General features: G+C 35.8%; 2 protein-coding genes across 3 annotated transcripts; one reads left to right on the forward strand and one right to left on the reverse strand.

Annotated features, from left to right (window-relative positions):
- Window positions 1–739: 739 nt before the first annotated feature.
- Window positions 740–13,314, reverse strand: LOC125237154 (leucine-rich repeat-containing protein 1). Of its 2 annotated transcripts, none has more exons than XM_048144133.1 (7): window positions 12,740–13,314; window positions 11,625–11,787; window positions 10,875–10,970; window positions 5,524–5,692; window positions 4,931–5,046; window positions 2,705–2,799; window positions 740–1,923 (listed from the first exon to the last, which is right to left on the reverse strand). In XM_048144133.1, the coding sequence occupies exons 1-6, from the start codon at window positions 13,228–13,230 to the stop codon at window positions 2,728–2,730; spliced, it is 1,107 nt and encodes a 368-aa protein (XP_048000090.1). In that variant the 5' UTR covers window positions 13,231–13,314; the 3' UTR covers window positions 740–1,923; window positions 2,705–2,727. The 2 variants fall into 2 exon arrangements, with proteins under 2 accessions (XP_048000090.1, XP_048000091.1); XM_048144134.1 differs by having other exon boundaries at window positions 2,705–2,781; window positions 12,740–13,312.
- Window positions 13,315–13,457: 143 nt separating this feature from the next.
- Window positions 13,458–19,963, forward strand: LOC125237153. Its single transcript, XM_048144132.1, has 9 exons — window positions 13,458–14,156; window positions 14,243–14,512; window positions 15,151–15,308; window positions 15,568–15,738; window positions 16,256–16,438; window positions 16,991–17,395; window positions 17,746–17,982; window positions 18,424–18,533; window positions 18,993–19,963. The coding sequence occupies exons 1-9, from the start codon at window positions 14,087–14,089 to the stop codon at window positions 19,084–19,086; spliced, it is 1,698 nt and encodes a 565-aa protein (XP_048000089.1). The 5' UTR covers window positions 13,458–14,086; the 3' UTR covers window positions 19,087–19,963.
- The last annotated feature ends 1,675 nt before the right edge of the window (window positions 19,964–21,638 follow it).

Below are 21,638 nucleotides of genomic sequence, written 5' to 3' on the forward strand. Positions count from 1 at the left end.
ATGGATAAATTATCATACAAAATAATCTTCACACTTAAGACGCTGACAACACCCAATGACCTTGACGCTAGCGCAAACTGTCTATTCGTATGGGAGTAAGTGAGAGCGCGATGTCACTAAAAGAGGGCGGATAGGTACGAAAAGTAGGGAAAAATATTAAAATAAAATAGAAAGATGCAATATTTGTGCAATATGTTTCGTTAGTGTTTTAGATATGTATATTTTTGCTATTGTAATTTTAATTAAAGACAACTAAGTGAATAATTGAACGACATAGAACCGTTTAAGGACGAACTCGAGACCAATCTTTGCAATTTTTTTCTATCGAGCCGATTTCATTTAATCGTGTATCGAGTTCGGCTATGTTCGTTGAAATATAATGAATAATGACATAATTTACTTGCCTTACTAAAACTAATAGTTTGTCTTAAAAAACTGCGCAAGTAACATCAATTTTGCGCAATTGGGTGCTGTCAGCCCCTTAAAAATAAGGTTGAACTAATGGATGTACACTTGTCTTTTAAATCTTAATTTTGTTAAGCTAGTCCTTTACAAGAAACTAAAAATAATGTTGTCTAGAACGCCTTTAGCTTACATTCCACTTTAATCTTTAGTTCTTGGTCTTGTATTTGAAAACTAATTGAAAGTACGTACGTAAAGTTTAAACAAGAAACCAAATAAATGAAAAAAATACATTCATAATTATAATTTCAACCAACCTTTGAGAGTTAAAATAGATTCCATTTTTTTACAATAAACTTAAAAGTTAATTCAGTGCAGGTTATGCCAGAAAATCTATCACAGCCGATAAAATGTTAATTTAAAAACTTTTAAAGTAACTTTTTAAACAAAGTTACTTCAAGTAAAATTTATTGATAAGTAGTTTAATAATTTTGAATTCTATATCTTAACTATAAGTACCTACTCTGGCATTTATCTGCACCGATAACAAAATAATAAAACTACTCTCGCGGTTTAACTCAAAACGAAAAAATTAACGAAGCGAGTATGTGTAGAAGAAACAGATATGAAGAGGGAATCCAGGATTTAAACTTTTTTACAGTGACAACCAAAGGCGGATCCAACTTTGTAGTCACAACTCACAAGAGGGAGAAGAGGGAGTTACATGATCAAATTCGGATTGTTTTTATCTCGGTGGGTCACACTGTCAAACTCTCGGCCAGACAAGGCCCCGCAGGCCAGGGTGTTCATACTTCATCCACTTCATCCTACGCACCCCTGTGTGCATAGCCGAATGCACAAACGCTCACGATAATATCTCTATTGGCGCGATAGAGCCATTCGGCTACGAGGCCTGGCCTAGATCCGCCCTTGGTTACAATTTATATGACTGAATTTGATATCAATGTATCAATCTTTATTTTACTGTGTGTGTTTGTCTGCTACAAACGACTGTGGCGGTCAAAGTGTTTATACATATGATTCCGCGAAAAGGTTTATTTTTTAGGCCAAATGTAGGTAATTAAAATTCTGTCATTGTCAAAAATTCGCCATTTGAAATAGGTTTTCATCCTAACACAATTCTGACAGATTTATGTGACAATGCCATGAAAAAAAAATACTAATTTAAAAATATCTTAGAATACGGCAGTGCAATTTCGGCGCCACCAGTGTTGAAGCATTTCTAAAGTTTGGCCCAAACTTCAGCACCAAAGATTCAATATTATCGAACAAACCATTTGGCAGACCGTATTCATCACCAGAGATCGGCACTATGGGAGTAAAACTTTAACAAAATCTTAGAGCTGACATTTAGAGGACAGATTTAAAAGATGTCAAGTTACGCATTTTCAGGTGCAATAGTAAAATGAAACAGTTGGTACTTGTTGAGGTACAGTCATTTCCCTCGCATCGAGACGTGCAGCGAGACAGTTCTAGCTAAACCATGGTCACGATCTGAAACTGAAAAAGGTAACTCAGAACTCGCGTTCGACTTGTGAGCGACTTTTTAGGTATATGTTCACAAACCGAATGGTTTCTGTGCGGATGACACCAGAGGCGAGTCATAGTAGTTATTTGTTATACAAGGGTGCAAAATTGTATTTAGCGAGTGGTTCGGCAACAGAATCCTTGCAGAAAGCTTGGCGAGTTTTTCAAAACACGAGAAGTAAAATACATTTGCACCCGTGTGTGACACAAAACTTTTCCCCTCATTATAGCGAATAAAAGTACAACACAAAAAAACGCGTTTATCACTGCTTCCAGTAGTTCTACAGGTGGTAAATTATCTTAATGACTAGAATGACTTTTATCAATTTTAAAACAGAAAATTTTACTATATTCAAGGTCAAATTACTTTATCCACTAGTGGATAAACTGCGCTTTTACCCGCTGGTATTACAGGATAAAACACGTGTTTCCGAGCTAGTGAGGGGAAAAGGTTTTTACGTGTGGCGTATGACACGCCAGGTACGTCATTATGACAAAAGTTGTTCACTGTAACAGCGTTTTCGAAAATGGATTGGTGAAATTGGATTTTTTATTTGTTTTACATTTTTCACGATACCAGAACAGGACCATGTAATAAATTAAAAACCTAGTAGCTCAAAGTTATGTCATATTTTATCAGACTGACGCGAAATAAGCTCAAGTCAATCTGTGTATGATGAAATGAGCTATAAGCTGTACCTGTATTGGATGTCTTCTATAGCAGACTATGGCGGCGTATATAAAAAATACTTACCATACTTTCCCAGTGTCGCCAGCTTAGCTGGCAGTGGAGGCGTAGCGAGATAACTCTGGCAACACCATGCCGACAGCCTGGAAGAATTGAGCGATCTATGTCAGCGTATTTACAACGCCGTCCGAGCGTCGCATGATTGTTAATGGGGGTCACAAATATATGGATTTCTACAGTCTGGCAAAGAGTAGACAATGTAGACGTGGCAAATGGCAAAATAGGCTACTTTCTTTCTAGTCAAATCAGCTTCCTTTTACGAACTGTCAAAACGAATTTGAACGATTTGCTAATACGGAATTAAATATGCAATCGTGCCAACTGATGTCACGGTCAACTCAGTTACTTTATATCTTTGTATTCGAGTAATTTAATAGAAATTGTGCTTAAAAATAACTAATGTCCATGTTTTTCTTACAATTATCTGATGCTTTATTTTGTACATGGTTCAAAATATTCTATTTTAAGTACAGGCAAGTTCACTACTGATATAAAACCTCTAGTTATTATGTTCGGACTTAGTACTCAAACTCGTATAATAATCGCTTTACTATGCAGATTAATCTGAGATACGAAATTGAGTGACTGTCACTTCACTATATGAGTTTTAGTCACACAACACACAACCCACGTTATTCAGTTTTGCCGCTGTTCATTTCCACCCTTGCCAGGCTGCAAAACGTGTGTTAGTAGTGGAGAATGGGATGGTACAGTAACCGGCAATAATATAGAACAAAAACCGGCCAAGTGCGAGTCGGACTCGCGCACCGAGGGTTCCGTACAAACCTGCAAGGTTTACAAAGTTCGTTCATTACGACAATCGAGTCATAATATATATTTTGTAATGTAACTAAAAATTTAAGATTTTCGGAATTTTTCCTTTATGTGTGCTATAAAACGTTGCTTCATGCCAAATTTCAAGATTCTAGGTCGACTGGAAGTACCCTTTAGGTTTTGATTCCCTTGCGAGTACTTGCGAGTTTCAAAATATGCAGCTTAAATTGCTGTTTCTTTTGATTGCGTTGACATAGAAGTTTGATTTTGTTACAGCTTAAAGGTATTATAGACCTGAGTATTTGGTATGAATTTCAATTTAATACCTCTACGCGTTTATGAGGAAATGGGTAGTAAGGTTAAAATTATTAAAAAAAAATATATTATGTGATGTAACTAAAAATTTATGGTTTTCGTAATTTTTCCTTTATCTATGCTATAAGACGTTGCTTCGTACCAAATTTCAAGATTCTGAGTTCACGGGAAGCACCCTGTAGGTTTTGATTCCCTTGCAAGTGTCGAAAATTTGCGGCATAAACGGCTCTATCTTTTGATTGCGTTGGCTTAGAAGTTTGATTTTTTCACAGCTTCAAGGGACAGTAGACCTGAGTAATTGATATAAATTTCAGCTTCATACCTCCACGCGTTCCTGAGAAAAAGGGTCTTGACAGACGGACGGACGGACAGACGGACAACAAAGTGATCCTATAAGGGTTCCGTTTTTTCCTTTTGAGGTACGGAACCCTAAAAAGAAGACTGCATAAATATCTGACGCTCTTATGGCTCTAGAAATTCGATTGTGTCAGATAATTTTGCTGCCTTCTTTTTGTGCAATATGTAGGTGACTGTACTTATACAGTCATAGTCTAATAGGCCGATAGTCCACTACCATATGTTTATCATATAAATATTATCATAGGCAACATGCCGTCCTTTTTCTTTACGTTGGAGAAAAAGGGAGGCATACAGACCTATGATAATATTTGATAAATATATACGATAGTGTACCTTCGGCCTTAGACAAGAGAATAACAAAGTCCCTCGCCGCTTCAGTTTATGTATCTGTTTGTTCGTGATAAACTGCCGAACGAATTTTTATGCGTTTTTTACTGATGACTAGAGTGATTTTTAACCCCCGACGCAAAAACGAAGGGGTGTTATAAGTTTGACGTGTCTGTCTGTCTGTCTGTCCGTCTGTCTGTCTGTCTGTTTGTCTGTCTGTCTGTGGCATCGTAGCTCCCGAACGGGTGAACCGATTTAGATTTAGTTTTTTTTGTCTGAAAGCTGAGTTAGTCGGGAGTGTTCTTAGCCATGTTTCATGAAAATCGGTCCACTAGGTCGCGGTCGGGGGTTTTTTCAAAATTTTAATTTTGTGGTTAGGTTATTAGGAAGGTTTGCACATATACATATAATTTGATAAAGTTTTGAGTAAATTATTCGAATTTATGACAACCTCACCTCATTGTCCGCGCGTTCTTCATCGCTCTGATATTGCACGTCCAACTCTGAACTATTGACGCTGTTCTCCCAGTCTTCAGATGAGTCTACTGATGATGCGTCCAGCTCCATTTCGGCTGAAAATGGAAATTCACTTACTATGGAGACAAATAGACAGACAAACAAGTTTCTTACGGAAAAAAGCTCAAAACTTTTTTTTATTTTGCCGCTTTTCTACTCACGGTAAAGATTTGACAAACTTATATTCAGAGTCAAATCGAAATAGGCAAACGCAATCGCAGTGGTGGAATTAGTTTACCCAATGTCCCAGTAGATGGAACTGTTAGGAACGGCGAAAATCCTACATCGCGTTAACGTATGTTCATTTTCACTTTTCTTTGGCGGAGTCCTGCGGCCTCGCTTATCAGTACCTAGTAGGTAATAAGAAAACAACTAAACGTAACATAAAATAGACAGCGCATGGCAGAACTACCTATTATACCCAATGGTAGATGTCGCTGTTGGGATCGGCGAAAGTCCTACATCGCGCTAAGGTTTGTTCATCGTAGAATCCATAAGATGTTACTCTTTTTAGGTGGCTCTTTGCCACTTACCCATGAATGCGTGATTCTCAAGCCTTCTTGGGCCTGGTACAGCAGGTAAGCGCAGGGCAGTGGCGTTGATGGCCAGAGCGGCAGCGTGGCGCCCTGACCCTGATGCTGAGGCTATCTCGCTTAGAGAGCTGGGCGTTGAAACGTCGGCGTAGCGGATAAGCATGTGTTTCTGTCAAAAAATATGTTTTAAAATTTTTCAACACAATAATACAATAATAATACAAAAATACAAATTCAGAAACACAAGGACAGAAATATCAAAACCGTATGTCTTATTCTTATATCAACGTTGACTATTAGCCTAGGAACCATCCGGTCTTGCTACTACTGGGAAAATAACTTAATTCTATAACAGTACTTTTTATGTCACCAAAAATTAAGTTTGGTAATTTGAAATAGTTTTTTTAGTTAAGCCACCAAAATTTGTGACAAAAAACGTATAATAGAATAAAAAATATTATTTTAATTCACTAAAAATCAGGCGAAAATGGAATCAGGACTTTTGTTTTAAATTCGACTACTTTAATTTATGACCTTTATAACACATTAAGAAACCACCTATTTTTGTGAATGATACTTCGTAGTAGCAAAAAGCGGACTAATTAAATCAGTTATGACACAAGCAATAAAAGGACAAGTGAAGTTATGGTTGTTTTGTATATACATTATGTGTTGAAACACTATGAAAACTGAAACCACCCCAAAAACAAGACGGATGTTCAATATTTTACTAGCTCGGAATAACATTCACGGCAAAAATTACATAAGCAAAAAAATTGGAACAGACTTTTCGTTAGGATCATAATAAAGAAGAATAAAAATTAATCCACCTTTAAATGCTCGCCAAGAAGCGCTAAAACCACATACGACGTACTGAAATAAGTATTTTCATATTCTTCTTACCTACAAACTCTCTACCATTGACGATGTAATTTCCTGCATTATTTCAAAAGTGACTCATGTGTTCAATCGCATTTTCATTACATCATGGTATAATAATATATTTCGTCGCCACTACTATCTCTTAAATAGCTCTTGTACTAGCGTAACGTAAAATGACGGACGGTCCTGATGTCGTGGGTTCGATCCCCGGCAGTCGAAATGAACTTTTTTTTGTTTTTATTTTTATTTTATTTTTCTTTTACCGCCTTTTTACCCCTTTATTTAAAATATTGTTTTTTTTTGTTGTATATAACATTTTATTTAATGCTGTGAGTAATTTAGGTACAGTCAAGATATTTAATTCCCTAGCCATTTTAAAATGTTATTAGACACATGTAATGCAATAAGGTCGAAAACTGTATTTCAGTATTAGTATTGATAGAAGGTAACCTAAGGTTCAACATCGTTCCTCCCCGCAACCGCAATACTCTGTCTTAGCTAACCATCGCTAGACGTAATAAGGATTACAAATGTACAGCGACAGTTGTCCGGTATGACTCATAGATTTATATATTATTAAGCTAGATTGAGTTGTTAGGCCAAAAAGTGTGTCCACATGAGAGGGTAAAGTTGGGGCTGGTGTCCCTCTCGCACTTATTGCCACTGTCAAAATTATTTGAATGACGTCATCACTGTCATTATTTGGGGATACCAGTCAATATTCAAAGTTACTACCAAATCTACTAATACCGAATTAAAGGTTTTTTTTAATTGCGCAAATCTTTGGTTTTATGGCTTCATAATAATGACTTACCAATTCGCTACAAGGTATTAATATCCTTGCCTCGAAGTTTATTAACTTAGTTATCATACAGGTAAAAACACTACTACTATAGTAATCTCTTTAACACTGGTCACACGTGCGAGAGGGACACCAGCCCCAACTTTGACCCTCTCATGTGGATACACTTTTACTATCCTAATAAGAACGTTTTTCTGCACCGGTGATAAAGTTCAATTTATTATGGCAAAAAAAGTGTGAGCTCAGTCCCTATTGAAAGTCCATGGTATGACTCAATGAAAAATTGGCTAAATAGTAATCGGAAAACAAGCAAAAAGGGTAGAATATATTTCTATAAGTTATTTCGTTGGATTACATTACAAAATGAATGTATAATACATTATAATACTCGTTGTAATTGTATAGATTTAAATAAATAATTTTATTAGTTCAAATTAATGACCGTCAAGGAACAAAAACTAATTGAGTCGCTATTAGACCGTTTTCACATTATCCGATCCGATAACGGATGTCGGAAGGATATCAATAGATGAATCCAAGATTCCGCCTGTAATGTATCGGTCCGACATCCGATATCGGATCGGATAATGCGAAAACGCACTTAGGTCTACATTTTACACTTTTGAAAACCAAGATTAATTAGAGTCAGTTGTATGGTCGGTATGTAGTGTAAATAAAAAGTCGAAAAGTAGTAGGTTCTTTCTATACTTTTTGCTATGTATTTTATATTTCAATAGGCAGGCTTCTGTACCCATATTACAGTACTTTCAATATGTGCTATCCTATAATTAAATTCGACACTCGCGTAGACACTTCTAATATTATTTGAATGGCATTACCAACATTAAATCTCCTTTTGAAAATAAATTTTAAAGAATATCCCACTATCAGATCAGAGCCACTGGTATTTAATTTAAAACAAATGCCTATAATAAATAAATCCGATTAACCTTTGGGTTGTCTGCTGTCGAATTTAATTATTTTCATAGAAAATATTTTAATTTGTATCCTTCCAGCTCGAGATTCTTAGAAGCCCTGTAAATTTTTCTTTGTGACAACAAGATATGACATGTCAGGAAATTTACACATACATACATTACATACATTTATTGTAATAAACGTAGTACAAGTGACCAAGATAAAGATGATACAGTAGGGTATTTTTAAAGTTTATGTAATGAAGAAGTAAAATTGCGGCCTTTTTTAGGTATTTCTATTTATGGAATAAATTGGAAATATCTAATACCTACATACTTATTATATATTGGTAGCGACTCCATTCGTTCAATATTCGTTCGCAATTCATTTTGACATTTAAGTCATTTGAGCATATTATGACAAAAGGTATTTTGATAAAGAGTTTTTAGTGTGTCGTAGTTCCATTTGCAATTTTGTCTACAACTGTTGCAACTAGGTCTTTATACACTAAGTTGGTTATGGCATGAACGATTTTTTTCCTAAGCAGATAAGAAGTTAACGTTATTAGCATCAACAAGAATGTTATAAATGCAATTTAGACCCAGATTTTTAAAACATTTTTGTTATGAATTGTGCGTCCTTGTATTTAATGTCATTGCAGTAGCTTGTACTTATCAACTTATAATATAAATAAAACATAAAAAAAATGAATTAAAAAAGCTGTAATATCTACGACCTACGTATGCGACGACTGAGATTTGAACCCGTGACCTGTGGCTTGTAAGTCTAACGATAATCGCCGGGGCTATACCTGGCCGTGACATATGGGTTGAAATTAGACTTTGCATAGCTTTCGCGTGTTTGTAACAAGCGTTGCTTCAACGATTCTGAAGAATGGAAGAATACATTTCACAAGATGACGGAGATCTGTCAAATGGTAGAAGAGAAAACCTGAGATAGATGTATGTACTGACAAGTATATACTCTTTTCGACCAAATCGCATGCCTAAAATAAATATGTACATACATACATACATACATACAATCACGCCTGTATCCCATGAAGGGGTAGGCAGAGCACCTGAAACTACTCGTTTCAGTGCCACTCTTGGCAAATAAGGGGTTGACAGAAGACGAAACTGTGACATTGAAGTGACAGGTTGCCAGCCTCTCGCCTACGCCACAATTTAACCCATATCCCACAGTCGACTTCTACGACACCCACGGGAAGAAAGGGGGTGGTGAAATTCTTAACCCGTCACCACACGGGAACGGGGAACGGGGATAAATATGTAATTTTTTAAATTACTTTGGACTTTATTATCGGTGGGAAACGTCTGTTTTTAATCTACCTAAAATATTACTTATGTAGAAATAGGCATGTAATGAGGAGGAACACTCAAAGGATACGACAGATGGCGCCACCCTATTAGTCCGTGAGACGTGAGAGCGAGAAGCTGATAATTATGTTTTTTTCTCTCTCTCTCACATATGAATGACAGTGACATGCCTAGACTCTTGCATAGGCGCCGCCTGGCGGGGTAAAATGTCAGTGTGCCTCCTCATTTACGTTAATGTGTAATAGAAGAACAGAATAAAAAGCATGCGACACGGCTCATCACCTACTCTCGGCCCAGCTCCACTGGCGTGGTGGTTTGCCATATGGATTCCTAAATGTAAGACACTAAGGTCCAAACCAAACCACGCAAAAAATGTAAATATATTATTAAATTAAAGTATTAAATAAAGGTCAAACTTATTGGGTGGATTATCATGCTGTTAATATTGTTAAATAGGGACAGTAAAAGTCAACCTCGTACTATTATCTGTTCCTAATTTGCTCTGTCAAATATTTATTTTTTATTTCCATATAAATATATTGGTGGTTTTTATATGCTAAATATCTGAAATATTATGTGCTATTCCTTTCTGCTTAAAAATATCTGTTGTTATATTTGCTCTAGAGCACGTTAGAAAAAATTCAAAAATTCTGTATCATTAAAAAAAGTCTTATTTCCCGTCATATATTTAGGTGGCTTCGGGTTGTAAACCTTAAAACTGATTTTTTTTTACATGTGTCCACCATTAAATTACTGTGAGGTATTTTGCTGAAAGAAAACGCTTATTTTTTGGGCGTAGTTTTTTTTTATATCTTCCATTCCAAACTATTGGTGGATTCGAAAATATAGGTTTTTTAAATTGCGATTAAACGCTGTATATGAAAAAACTACTGTTGTAGAATTATTTTCAAAAATATCGCACCGTTCTTAGGCTATATGGATTAATCCGTCACAGAGCATAGAGCAAGATTTGCAATTGGATAAAGTTATATTACAGTTTTGAGATTCCGGTGACATGGCATCTGGTAAACAGAGTTTGTGACAGACAACTGGCTATGGAAGCGGCTTTTTTTAGGAAATTCTCAACTATCAGACTGATTCTTGAAGAGATTGATTTATATTTAGTCGACCCATGCCACCGTATAATAAAGAGTACTATCGTACAGTATGGCCACTCCCGCTCCCCGCTGAAAGTGCCGGTTACCTCACAGTTACCGCCTGTCAAAAACGCGAACAGTTGACCTGTCATATCTCACTCATACAACCATGGTACGCGTTCACTTACACGAGCTTAGAATGTGTGCTAGGAACGCGCCTCTTTCATATATTTGATCGCCAGTGTCCGAGATGTGCCCACGCAGTGATAAATAAACAGAAAAATTCAAAATAATGAATAAATCATTACTTACAGGATGTTCAAGCTCACAAATGGGATTGTCTCTCATGTCTATCATCTCTAGTACTTGAAGGGTGTTGATATCAAAGTCTTCCGGTAAGCTGGATATCTAGAAAGAAGATTTGAATTATGTTTATGACTAGATAACAGGACAAAAGGAGAATTATGCATTCTTGAACCAACTATTATGTTGTTAATTGCACAGAAATTGCTTTAGATATAGAAGTAGCGGAGTTAAAAAGAATATAATTGTATTAATAATGCTTACAGTTCTTTCTAACACAAGAAACCAAATGTATCTAGAGTTTGAGCTATCCCTATTTTTACTAATAATTCTTGCTTTCTACTTTTAATTTAGTTTAATAGTATGAATATTATCAATGGTGGATTTATAGCATTAAGAAAACTATTATAAAGCCTACCAGTCAACATTAAGGCAAAGCAAGTGTAGATTATATACCCCATACCTAATGGGCATAAAATATACTATAAACATTCATACTCATTTTATAAAATAAAATTGAATTTAAAAATATGAATTATGTTTTATAATAATAACTCATAATGTTTTTAATACTTCATACTTATTTATTCATAAAGCCAATTTACATGTCAACATTATAATACAAACTTAAAATTAGAAATTAAACTTACAGTTCCATGTACCTAGTTTAAATATAGTTTAAATATGTAGATTTAAAACTATTTGACATGTAAAACTGTATTACTTTTAACAATAAATGTCTGAGCATCTCAACAGTACCTGATTATTATTCAGCTGTAAGAACATGAGGTCTCCACACTGCAGCACCGACATCGGGAAATCCCTAAGGTTGTTGTGCCTCAGGTTACAGTGCACCAGGGCTTCCAGGCCTCCGAGGGTGTTGGGTAATGTCTCGATCTCATTGTGTTCTAGGGTCAGCCATCTGAAGGTAGGTTAGGAATTAAAATACTGGTACAGGTGAAATAATGAATACTGAAACGCTTTGCCTTTGAGTGTGGAACAGTTTACCCAAAACCGTAATCAGTGCACCTACAGTGAACTCTTTTAAAAAGAGACTCGACAAATATTTATTGAATGGACAAAACACAAGCGCATCAGGACCATGACGTGCACGTATTAGCTTTAAGCTGCCTGTGCATTAAAAAAAGAATTTAAAAAAGTTACAATTCTAACTTATTATGATTAATTAAGTAGTATTCAATTTAAACTGGAAACCACGTAAGAGTAATGTGAGTCACGACTTCATTGATTGTTTACTTAGTGAATACTGGACAGGACAATCTAGGACTACTAGCGCCATCTAGTAAACCCCGGTTGAACTAAAAATGTTTTTACTCAATATATCACTTTTCGAAAAAGGTAAAAATTTACCGATTTCTGATTTTTTCCTGTGTTTTCACCTAATTACCTGTCTCCATGCCAAATTTGAACTTTCTAGGTCATCTGGAACTGGGTTAGAATTTATGTCTGTAGGTATATATATGATAAAAATGACGATTTTTGGACGTCATTATCTAAATAACCGTTTGAGATGTATTTATGAAATTTGGCACACATGTCTATCTCGCACGTCTCAATATATGAGCCAAATTTGACATGTTTATAAATGTAAAATAGTTTTTGAGTTATGAGGGGGTCAAAAGTGGCTCCAAATGGTTTGTGTAATATAACACATGGTGCTGCTCGCCAGTTCTGTTACTTGAACTTGGCTTTCCTTAACCGCATATACTGTCCAAAAGAATTTGAGGTCTCTAACTTAAATTCTATTTTGTAATTGTAATTAAACCACTTGTTAATAAAAACAATGAAATCCTTGCCAACTAGTTTCCGGCATACCTTCAATGTCAAGTTCGCGCGTTATAAATAATTCTCACCTCAATTTTGACAGTTTCGTCATTTCCTCTGGTATAGTCTTGAGCTGATTTCCTCGCGCCCCGAACGTATCCAACTTACTGAGGTTCCCGATCTCCTTCGGTATCTCCCGGAGCCCTATCCTGTTGCACCAGAACGCCTCAAGGTTCTCTAATTCTCCAATCTCCGGTATCAACACTTGTAAAGGATTGTAACTCAAATTCAGATTCACCAAGTTTTTCAAGCCTCCTATCTCCGGTGGCAACGAACTTATGTTATTATAATCAAGCGTAAGAGTTGTTAAGTTTAATAATTGAGTTAATTCCACTGATATTGTTGTTATTTTGTTTCTATGCAGGTAAAGATGCTCGACTTCGTAACAGGTGTACAAAAGGCTTGGAATTTCCGTGATATCGAACGCATTGAGGCTGAGTCTTGACTTTTTTTTCACTACTGCTGATTCTATTATAGCCAATATGTGGTTATCACGAATAAATTTTAATATTGAACTCATTTTTGAGTTATTTTGGGTGCATTTCAAGAAACTATTGCGTTTGAATTTGTTGTGTAAATGACAGGTGCACTGACGTTGACAGTCGGAAAATTTGACGTTTTATAGATGTTTTTTTCGCATTCACAGTAACCCACAGGAAAATTGAAAATTCACGTTTTTCTATTTCGTATTTATATGAAATTGTCTTTAGATAATATAAAATTTTAGAGGAAAACTCATTTCTCGCGTCATCAATTCTTAAGGCCCCCCACAGACGGGAGACAAAACTGTTTTGTCTCCGTCGTATTTGTATGAAAAGTTGCGTCGCCTCGTGTGCGCACCTTCATACTAGCCCATAGACCGAGCGACGGAGACAAAACAGTTTTGTCGCCCGTGTGCGCGGAGCCTTAGATAGCAAGAATTCATGTATGAGAATTTTGTAGTAATATTTGAGTGGTTAAAAACTCCAAAAACGTCCATGCCGTTTTTTTAGAAAGTGTTGCTAGAATATTGCTATTTATTCTACCAAATTAAAGATGTAAGATGAATAAAAAAAAGAATAAAGTTGTTGTGATTAAAGTATCGTATTCTATTGCAGTAAATATAAATAACAACCATACGCTTAAATAAAATAGTTAGTGTAGATACATTTTACTGCAGGTAAACTAAACAATAGTGTTGCGTCAAATGTAACGTAAGCAATGTATTGATTTTTGTATTTTCGCGGAAAATGTTTGGCCTAATCGATTGTATTAAAAATAAACATAAGATAGTAGTTGAATTAAATTAGGAAATGATTAGCTCCAATTAAACGCAATATAATACTAACAAGTGATCCTTTTTAGTCCAAAGTGTATTGTATTTATAAATAAACAAAATGTCTTATATTTTTAAGTTGATATTTACAATAGCTCTTATAGAGCAATGTTTTGTTTTTCATATTTATGGTAAGCATTATTATAAAGATTTCTTTTATAAATCGGAGTAGATATCTAATAGATATACCTAAACAAATTGTTGTTGTTTCTCTTAGCTCTACAACAAAATAAGACCTTCCACCACGTACGTCGATCTAGTGTGGAGGATAGTTTTTTCAAGAACCAGAAGCCTCCTTCTTACCGATCGTTCCAGCCAGTCTCAATCAAATATCGAAAATCATATCCAAGGGAAGACCGCACGGACTACGACATTACCTCTTACGACTCCGAGTATGGCGGAGTTGTATCTAACTTTACGTCTTCCATTTACGACGACAATCCTCCGTTATATCCAAACCCAGAAATCTTATCCAGAAGCAATCAAGGTAAGGTATTCTAGAATTTCTATTGAATGCAACAGGTTTACCGAACATATGGTTTTATAGTCAACAGTTTGTTTTTTACTGTACTTACAATATTTTACAGTAGTTTGTCCTCTACGCCAAAAAATGACACTATATAAGGTCCTAATTTATTAGTTGCAGATATTTTAACACATGATACTTTACATTAAAATAATTAACTTTAAATATAAATTAAGAAATCTTTTCATGTAACTTTTTTGATTTCATTTTCCTAACAAAAAAAATAATTATAATTTCGTCTAAAAAAAATCATCATGTGCATTATCACATGTCACAATAACACTGTCTGTCATGTCAACAATTGTTTGTTGTAAATGTCGTAAAGGTTCGGCGGGAAAACTGCACATGTCATTGAAATGGCCAGTTACAGTTAAGTGGTACGTAAAAGAGGTACTAGAATCTGTTCAATGAGTTTTCATTTAATAATCACATAAACAGGGTGTTTTTACGTAGCAAATTTGTTTTTCCGTTTTCTCCAAAAAAACATCGTAAAAGCTATAATGTTTCACAGTTTAATATACTCCAGAGACCGAGTACTATCAGCTGTAAAAATATCTGCATCTAATAAATTAGGACCTTATATAATGATTAAATTACAGGTAAATCTGTAGAAACCCGAGCGATGGACACTGAAGTGGACTTGCCAGATGACTCACTGGCCGATGCTGATCTCAAGGAGCACAACATTATAGACAGTGTTACATACTTATACGGTTTCAACAACTGCCATGGTGTGAGAAACGAATGGAAAATACTGGTGGGTGTTATTAAAAAAATGTGAAACCTACAATAGGGTTTCTCAAAATTATCGACGCAGTATCGGCTCTAGCCGATCAAAAATCGCTCGTTAGTATATGAATACGCTTACGTGTCTTCGTCGCTAAACGCATGCGTATGCAATATTAAAGAGCAATTTTTAGTCGGCGAAAGCCGATTACACGTCGATAGGTTTGGAGAGACCCTAAGCTTATACACAGCTGTTAGAAAGGAAAATGTATATATATATTTTTCAATAGATATTCATCACTAGTGGCATCGCGGTCCTCATGCTAGCTGCCACTGTAATGTGGCTACTGTGGAGCGAATATGCAGCTGAATTTAGAAAGAGTAGCAAGCTGTACCCTATCAACATCAACCTGTGCTGCTGTTTAGCGGCCTGTACGCTGATATATATACAGGCAGTTATGGTAAGTAGCACATGAATTATTATTTCGACCATATTGCAATCTAAATTTGTACAAAACTGATGTGTGAGATTTTGTAAGCCATAATTTGCTTTCACGTCAAGTATGGCGCTCCCTTGCATTGTCTCTGCCTAAGCCTAAGCAAATTTACTCTAAGCCAGCATCTAACCATTAATTAGCTAAGACGCTAAGCAAACATAAGGGGAACATCAACAACCGCATAATTATGTTCTACTAACAAAATAAAAATATCAGTTACTGGCGCAGTCGGTTGGATCTGTAAGCATAAAACAAGTTTTAGAAAATAATGTAAGTAATAGTTTTGGTTGTGTTTTCTCAAAAAAATATTTATGTATTCGAAATCTTTAGGCTGGTCTCCAAGGTCGTTCATCAGCAAGCATTCTATTTAGCTGAGTGGTGACCATAGAAGAGAGATATTATATATAATAATAGTGTTTTATTCCATTCTTTCTTAAAAATGTAAGCGTCCCGAATAAATGTATCTTCTTAATTTATACAGGGAGTTTCATCCCCATCACAATGCGAGCGCATCGCGCTTCTACTCCACTACACGCACGTGTCTTGCGCGATGTGGATCGTGGCGCTCGCCGCGGCGGTGGCCGAGTACTGTGTCTGCGACACCTTGCTGCCACTGAAGTACAACTACTTGCTGGCCTATGGAGTCCCGGCGATTGTGGTCATGGTATGTATGAGTCCAGCCAAGATACGTCTGCAATGATTTTCATAGCCCCGCCTCATAATTTCATCAACATTTGACGTTTAAAATTACATTTGCACTGATGAGACTGTGAAAACCGTTGCAAGCGTATCTTGGATTACTTTTAATTACTGCAAAACTACAGTTAGTTTGACTGTGGCGTCAAGTGAGTATGTCAAGCCACTTTTGTCACTAGAAGAAAACTGCAAATTATGTAAGTTTGAATATTTATTAACAAAAGTTGAGATTCGCGCCCTTTTCTAGTGACAATATTGTTTGACCATGTGGCATGAAGCTTTTATTTTGCCCCAGCACTATTAAATGGTGTTATGTCTATCAAGTCGTTACGCTGTATATATATGCTCCCAGTCTTGATCTCCCAAATTCCAGATTCTTTAGTAAAGATATAGAATGAGACATGAAAGAGTGTTAATGAATTGCGAACTAATTTTGTCATTATGGCACCTTTTCACAATTTTAATTTTTTATAGGAAATATTTTACTTCACCGTAACTCCTTATGTATCTTTCATTTCAGTTTAACTATGCTCTATCGATGGAACACTACGAAATAAAGCACTATTGCTGGATGTCGATAGAAAAAGGTATGGTCATGGGATTCATGGTTCCCGCTATGATTCTAATCCTGATCAACACTGGCATAATTATAATCGGTCTGCAAAGCGTCAACAGGAAGCAAGCTGAGATGCTAACAGCTAAGATCCAGGAACTAGTAGACCATCATCTAGCGAACTGGCCTAAGAACGAGCAAAGGAACAGCACTGGAAGTGTTGATACTTTGGATAACATATACAGCCCTAGTAGTAGCAGGAAAAATACGGATACTTCAGAAAAGGACTATAATATGAGTGAAGATGATTGTCAGTATAATGTGAATCTGGGGAATTCTAACGGAGAGTTAGATTTAGACGGTGAGAATCAGGTAAGAGTGATTGCATTAATTCGTTGCTATTCTTACCTCTTAACGGCGCAAATACAAGTAGTTCTGTAGGTTTTAGACCTCGCCAAGCATTATTATAGCAAACTTATAAGTAATGGTCTTAGTCTTACAGGTGTCCTAGAATGTGGCCCTCTGGCGATAAGTCTTATGGCAATATTAGCTAATCGCCGCATCCATTAAAAAATATAACTAACGGAAAGATAGTAAAATTTTAGAAGACAGAAATTAAGTCGTGAAGTTATGTATGATACAAATAAACTAAATGAAATAATTAAATGGACTTCTGAAATAAATTATTTCATTCATTAAAATAATTGACAATTCATTTTCAGCCTCCATACATAAAAGACCTACAAGACCGAGGTCTCCTAAACATACTATACAGCATGGACAACCTGTCTTTAAAATGGAGTTGGAATACGGAAGGGAACGAGCTGAAGTCTTACCTGAACCTGTGCTTGGTGTTGGAGCCGTTCTTCGCTATCAACTGGGTTATGGGTGTTGTGGCGATTGAGAACGCTGGACATTGGTCTACGCCGACTATTTATTTGATACTTGTTGTGGCGATGGTGAGGAATTCAAGCAATATTTTATAAATATAAAATGTAGAGAATTTTTTTTTTTTCTTTTATCTGCCATCGGCTATGCTTAGCCATAATCAGATTTTTTGTGTATATATTATAAGTTGGAGAGGTATTCCATTAAACACTCTCTCATGATGTTCCTAGAATTTTATCTTCTAGTGCCTCTGGTCCAGACGCAGTATCTCCCATCTTTTAAGCCTGCTCGGGTTGTCGTTAGTGTTCACCAGGTCCCTCGCAAGTTGGTTTGTATGTTTTTTCAGACGTGTAGAGAGAAATGTAGAGAAAATGAATGCAAACCTTTTCTGGCTTTCACCTCTGGTTTTTTTGATTTCCACCGATGGCACCGATGAACTGTTGCCAAGCGCACTAGTAACTTTTGTTCTGAAAATTTGTCGCAAAAAAAATCATTCATCTCTATATTTTCAGTACGTGTATCTCTCGGCTACTTTGTGCACGACTCTACCCATCGTTCGCAACAAAACGACAAGCCCTTGCTGCGAGGAAGTCGTCACTGAACCAACATTGACTAGAACCAGGTAATATTTACATTAACCATTACAACTAGAAGCAGGCCTACAATTTTGCAGCTACGTTGATAGTTCAGCTTTAGACTAAGCATAACACGCAAGCGTTTAAATTCATATGAAATAGTCACTATTAAAATAACTACTGCATTATCGAAATCGCGAAATCAGTTTAGAATACGATTGCAATGTAATCGCAAAACTAATTTCATTTGTTAACTAACTGTAAGTATTTCAATTTTAAACATGGCAACAATTTTGTATCGACATTTTTTAATTCCATTTTATTTAATTACTACTATTTCGTCCTCTTAGTACTTTCTACCAAATTAGTAGTTAATTACTTGTACTGGTAATATTATCAAAAATTTTAGGCGCTCTTTTTTTAAATTGAAAGAAAAATGGAAAAATCCGTGTTTTCCTTGCGGCGGTGTTCATCGTCGAAGGTTAAATTCATTACATTATTTCCAGGACAACTGACAGCATTCCCTTATTGGACCCAGTGATACAGCAGCCCGTGGTGACGCCGGCACCTGCCGACACCATTAGCACCATCAGCATATAAAGTAACCTTCGATTACGTACTTGGGTCAAAATTGGCGACTGGAAAGTCGGTTCTGGCGATTGAAATTTTAAAATCGCTTTCGGATGAAATTCGACGATTTGAAGAGGAATTGCAAACATGTTTAACATCTAGTTAGACAAATTATTGAAAAGGATTTGAAATCGCCTGAAGGCGAAATCTTCGCCGCGAAGGCAGAAAACAAGTTTGGTCTTTTAGATTTTAAGAAAACTGCTATTCTTAGATTAAGTAACATAACACATATACACAGTACCAAAGTTTTCAGAACTCGATGGCCGTAATCTTAAAATAAGGAATTTTAAATCAGCTTTACAGAATTTTATAGTATTTTGGTGTAACCAAATTAAAATTTTATGTGCATATTTGTGTAATGGGTTGTGTCTTATATGTACCTATGATTGTTTTTAAAAGCATGAATGTTTTATGAATTGTACCTGCATAAATAAATTTTAAACTACCCACTAATTAGGAAAAATAACGAAATGGAAATATGTAGTTATTTGTTTTCAAGTTAAAATTTGTATGAAAATACTTTGCACTCTTGTTGAAAATGCAACTTTAACTTTTTACAATCAACGTCTTTACATCCATATACATCTCTAAAACTAGGTATATGTTCGGAGTTGCATATTTTGTTACACTTCCACCAGTGCCCTATTTCACAAGAGTTACAATTGTCGTCCGACAATGAAATATTAACGCTGTGTAACAATGTCAGTTATCAACATAGAAATACTTATCAGCATACATCGGGGTTTTGGGAGCGGGAATGAATGAATTCGTGTATTTGTAACTCTGTTTATAGTAATTTGAATTACTGAAATATATATTTAACTATGTAACTGGCTCCAAATGTACCTAGAAATGTTAAAGCACAGAATATATAATAGTACAAGTACAGAAGGCCCACTGCTTTGAAGTTCACGAAATGCCGCCTTTTTAAATACCTACAAAATTATTACAAAGAAACGAGCCGCACGTGCGCAGCGTCGGACGCTAGGGTTGCCTATGTATTAAAAAAAATTAATACTCAGATAAAATGTTATGCTATTATATTCAAGTCTTGGGTACTTTCTAGGTATATACAGTATTTATATATTTTTGTTTAAATCCCAACGTCACAAGCCTGATTGAACGTTTCCGTGGGCCATAAATGACATAATCAATAGTAGATCTGTGTAAGATTGTCCTATTTTATTCATAATGTTTGTTTAACTAAGCGTTATTAGCCATTCCACACGCGGATATCGCATATGAACCTTTACAAAAACTCGCGACGTATAGTAACAATAGAAAGTGCGAACAAGCGTTCCGTGAAAATGCGAGCCACCCCTGATTAGGCCGCGAACTCGCGGCCGCCCGCATGTACTTGTAGCGCGGCGATGGAATCGCGGAGTGAGCCGCCCCTGGTTAAAGTAATGTTTATCTTTTATCGTTTTCACCATTTTTGGGCTAGTGTAAATCATTCCCGCTCCCAAAACCCCGATGTATGCTTATCAGAATACTCAGTGTAAAGTGTCGTTTTAAGTTTTAACATTGTATTTTAAGCATCCCTACTGGTATTAATAAGGCTGCTTCAAAAATTCACTAAGGGGATCCTCTAAGTTCACAGTAGGCAGTGGTTTTTTATCCAATTTCGGAAAAATCTTAACAGCGCGTTGTAGCTTTTTCCTTAAAGTGATCAGCGACCTCTAGTAAGTAAATTTGAAACTAATAACGACATTAATGAACTAACAAGGGCGTACCGCGAATACCGAACTAAGTACTAAGAGAAAAAGGCCGAAATTGTCAAAATTTGGAGTTTGCGATAGACAAATTTGCAGAAACGATTATTCATTACTTATATGTAATGTTGCCACATCGCTATTTTTCCTAACCTTTATAACCACGCATATCTCGTTGAATGTTGCCAGTAAAAAACCTCAAACCATTTTATCAAGTCATTAGATTAAATATTCAGGCAAATAGATGTATATTTACCTACATTTAAGATATTCCGACTCACTAACCCGCGTTGGACCAGCGAAGTGAGTCGTCCTTATATTTTATATACGCTTTTGTGTCCAAACTGATGTCTAACTTTTTAAAAATAAACCTTTTATCTACGACTGAACATGTTATGGCTGATTCAGGCTTCAAGTATTATAGATTAGGTATTTTAAAATAGGAATTGTATCTGAATATGGCAATAAATCAGGCAATATGTTCTTAACTGATAAAGACAAAAGATGTAGTGCGAACAGACTTGCCTTTGTTTTGTTCCGGAAACGTACGAACGTGTCATGCTATTTCAGTCAGTCTCAATACAAGATGTAGATACTGCCATTGACTGAACTAGCATTACAAATATGAACGTTTCCGGAAAAATACGGAGGAAACCCTTTTCGCTACTTTGATGGCATTATTATAGAGAACTTGACTGTAGTTAAAAAAATAAAATATTTTATACCATGCACGAAATAAAGCATCAGACAATTATTAGAAAAACATGGACAGAAGTTACTTTTAAATCCAATTTCTATTTAATAAGTCAG

Source organism: Leguminivora glycinivorella, chromosome 20 (genome assembly GCF_023078275.1).
Source record: "Leguminivora glycinivorella isolate SPB_JAAS2020 chromosome 20, LegGlyc_1.1, whole genome shotgun sequence".
NCBI classification, from domain to species: domain Eukaryota; kingdom Metazoa; phylum Arthropoda; class Insecta; order Lepidoptera; family Tortricidae; genus Leguminivora; species Leguminivora glycinivorella.

What these genes read in the sequence shown, in the direction of transcription:
- LOC125237154 (XM_048144133.1), bottom strand. Translation starts at nt 13,230, where the DNA reads ATGAGTTCAATATTAAAATTTATTCGTGATAACCACATATTGGCTATA. An exon ending in TACAGCTGAATAATAATCAG is followed by an intron (nt 10,971 to 11,624) that starts GTACTGTTGAGA and finishes TCTTCTTTCTAG; the next exon opens with ATATCCAGCTTACCGGAAGA. An exon ending in AAGAACGCGCGGACAATGAG is followed by an intron (nt 2,800 to 4,930) that starts GTGAGGTTGTCA and finishes ACGCTGACATAG; the next exon opens with ATCGCTCAATTCTTCCAGGC.
- LOC125237153 (XM_048144132.1), top strand. Translation starts at nt 14,087, where the DNA reads ATGTCTTATATTTTTAAGTTGATATTTACAATAGCTCTTATAGAGCAA. An exon ending in CTTATCCAGAAGCAATCAAG is followed by an intron (nt 14,513 to 15,150) that starts GTAAGGTATTCT and finishes ATTAAATTACAG; the next exon opens with GTAAATCTGTAGAAACCCGA. An exon ending in CCAACATTGACTAGAACCAG is followed by an intron (nt 18,534 to 18,992) that starts GTAATATTTACA and finishes CATTATTTCCAG; the next exon opens with GACAACTGACAGCATTCCCT.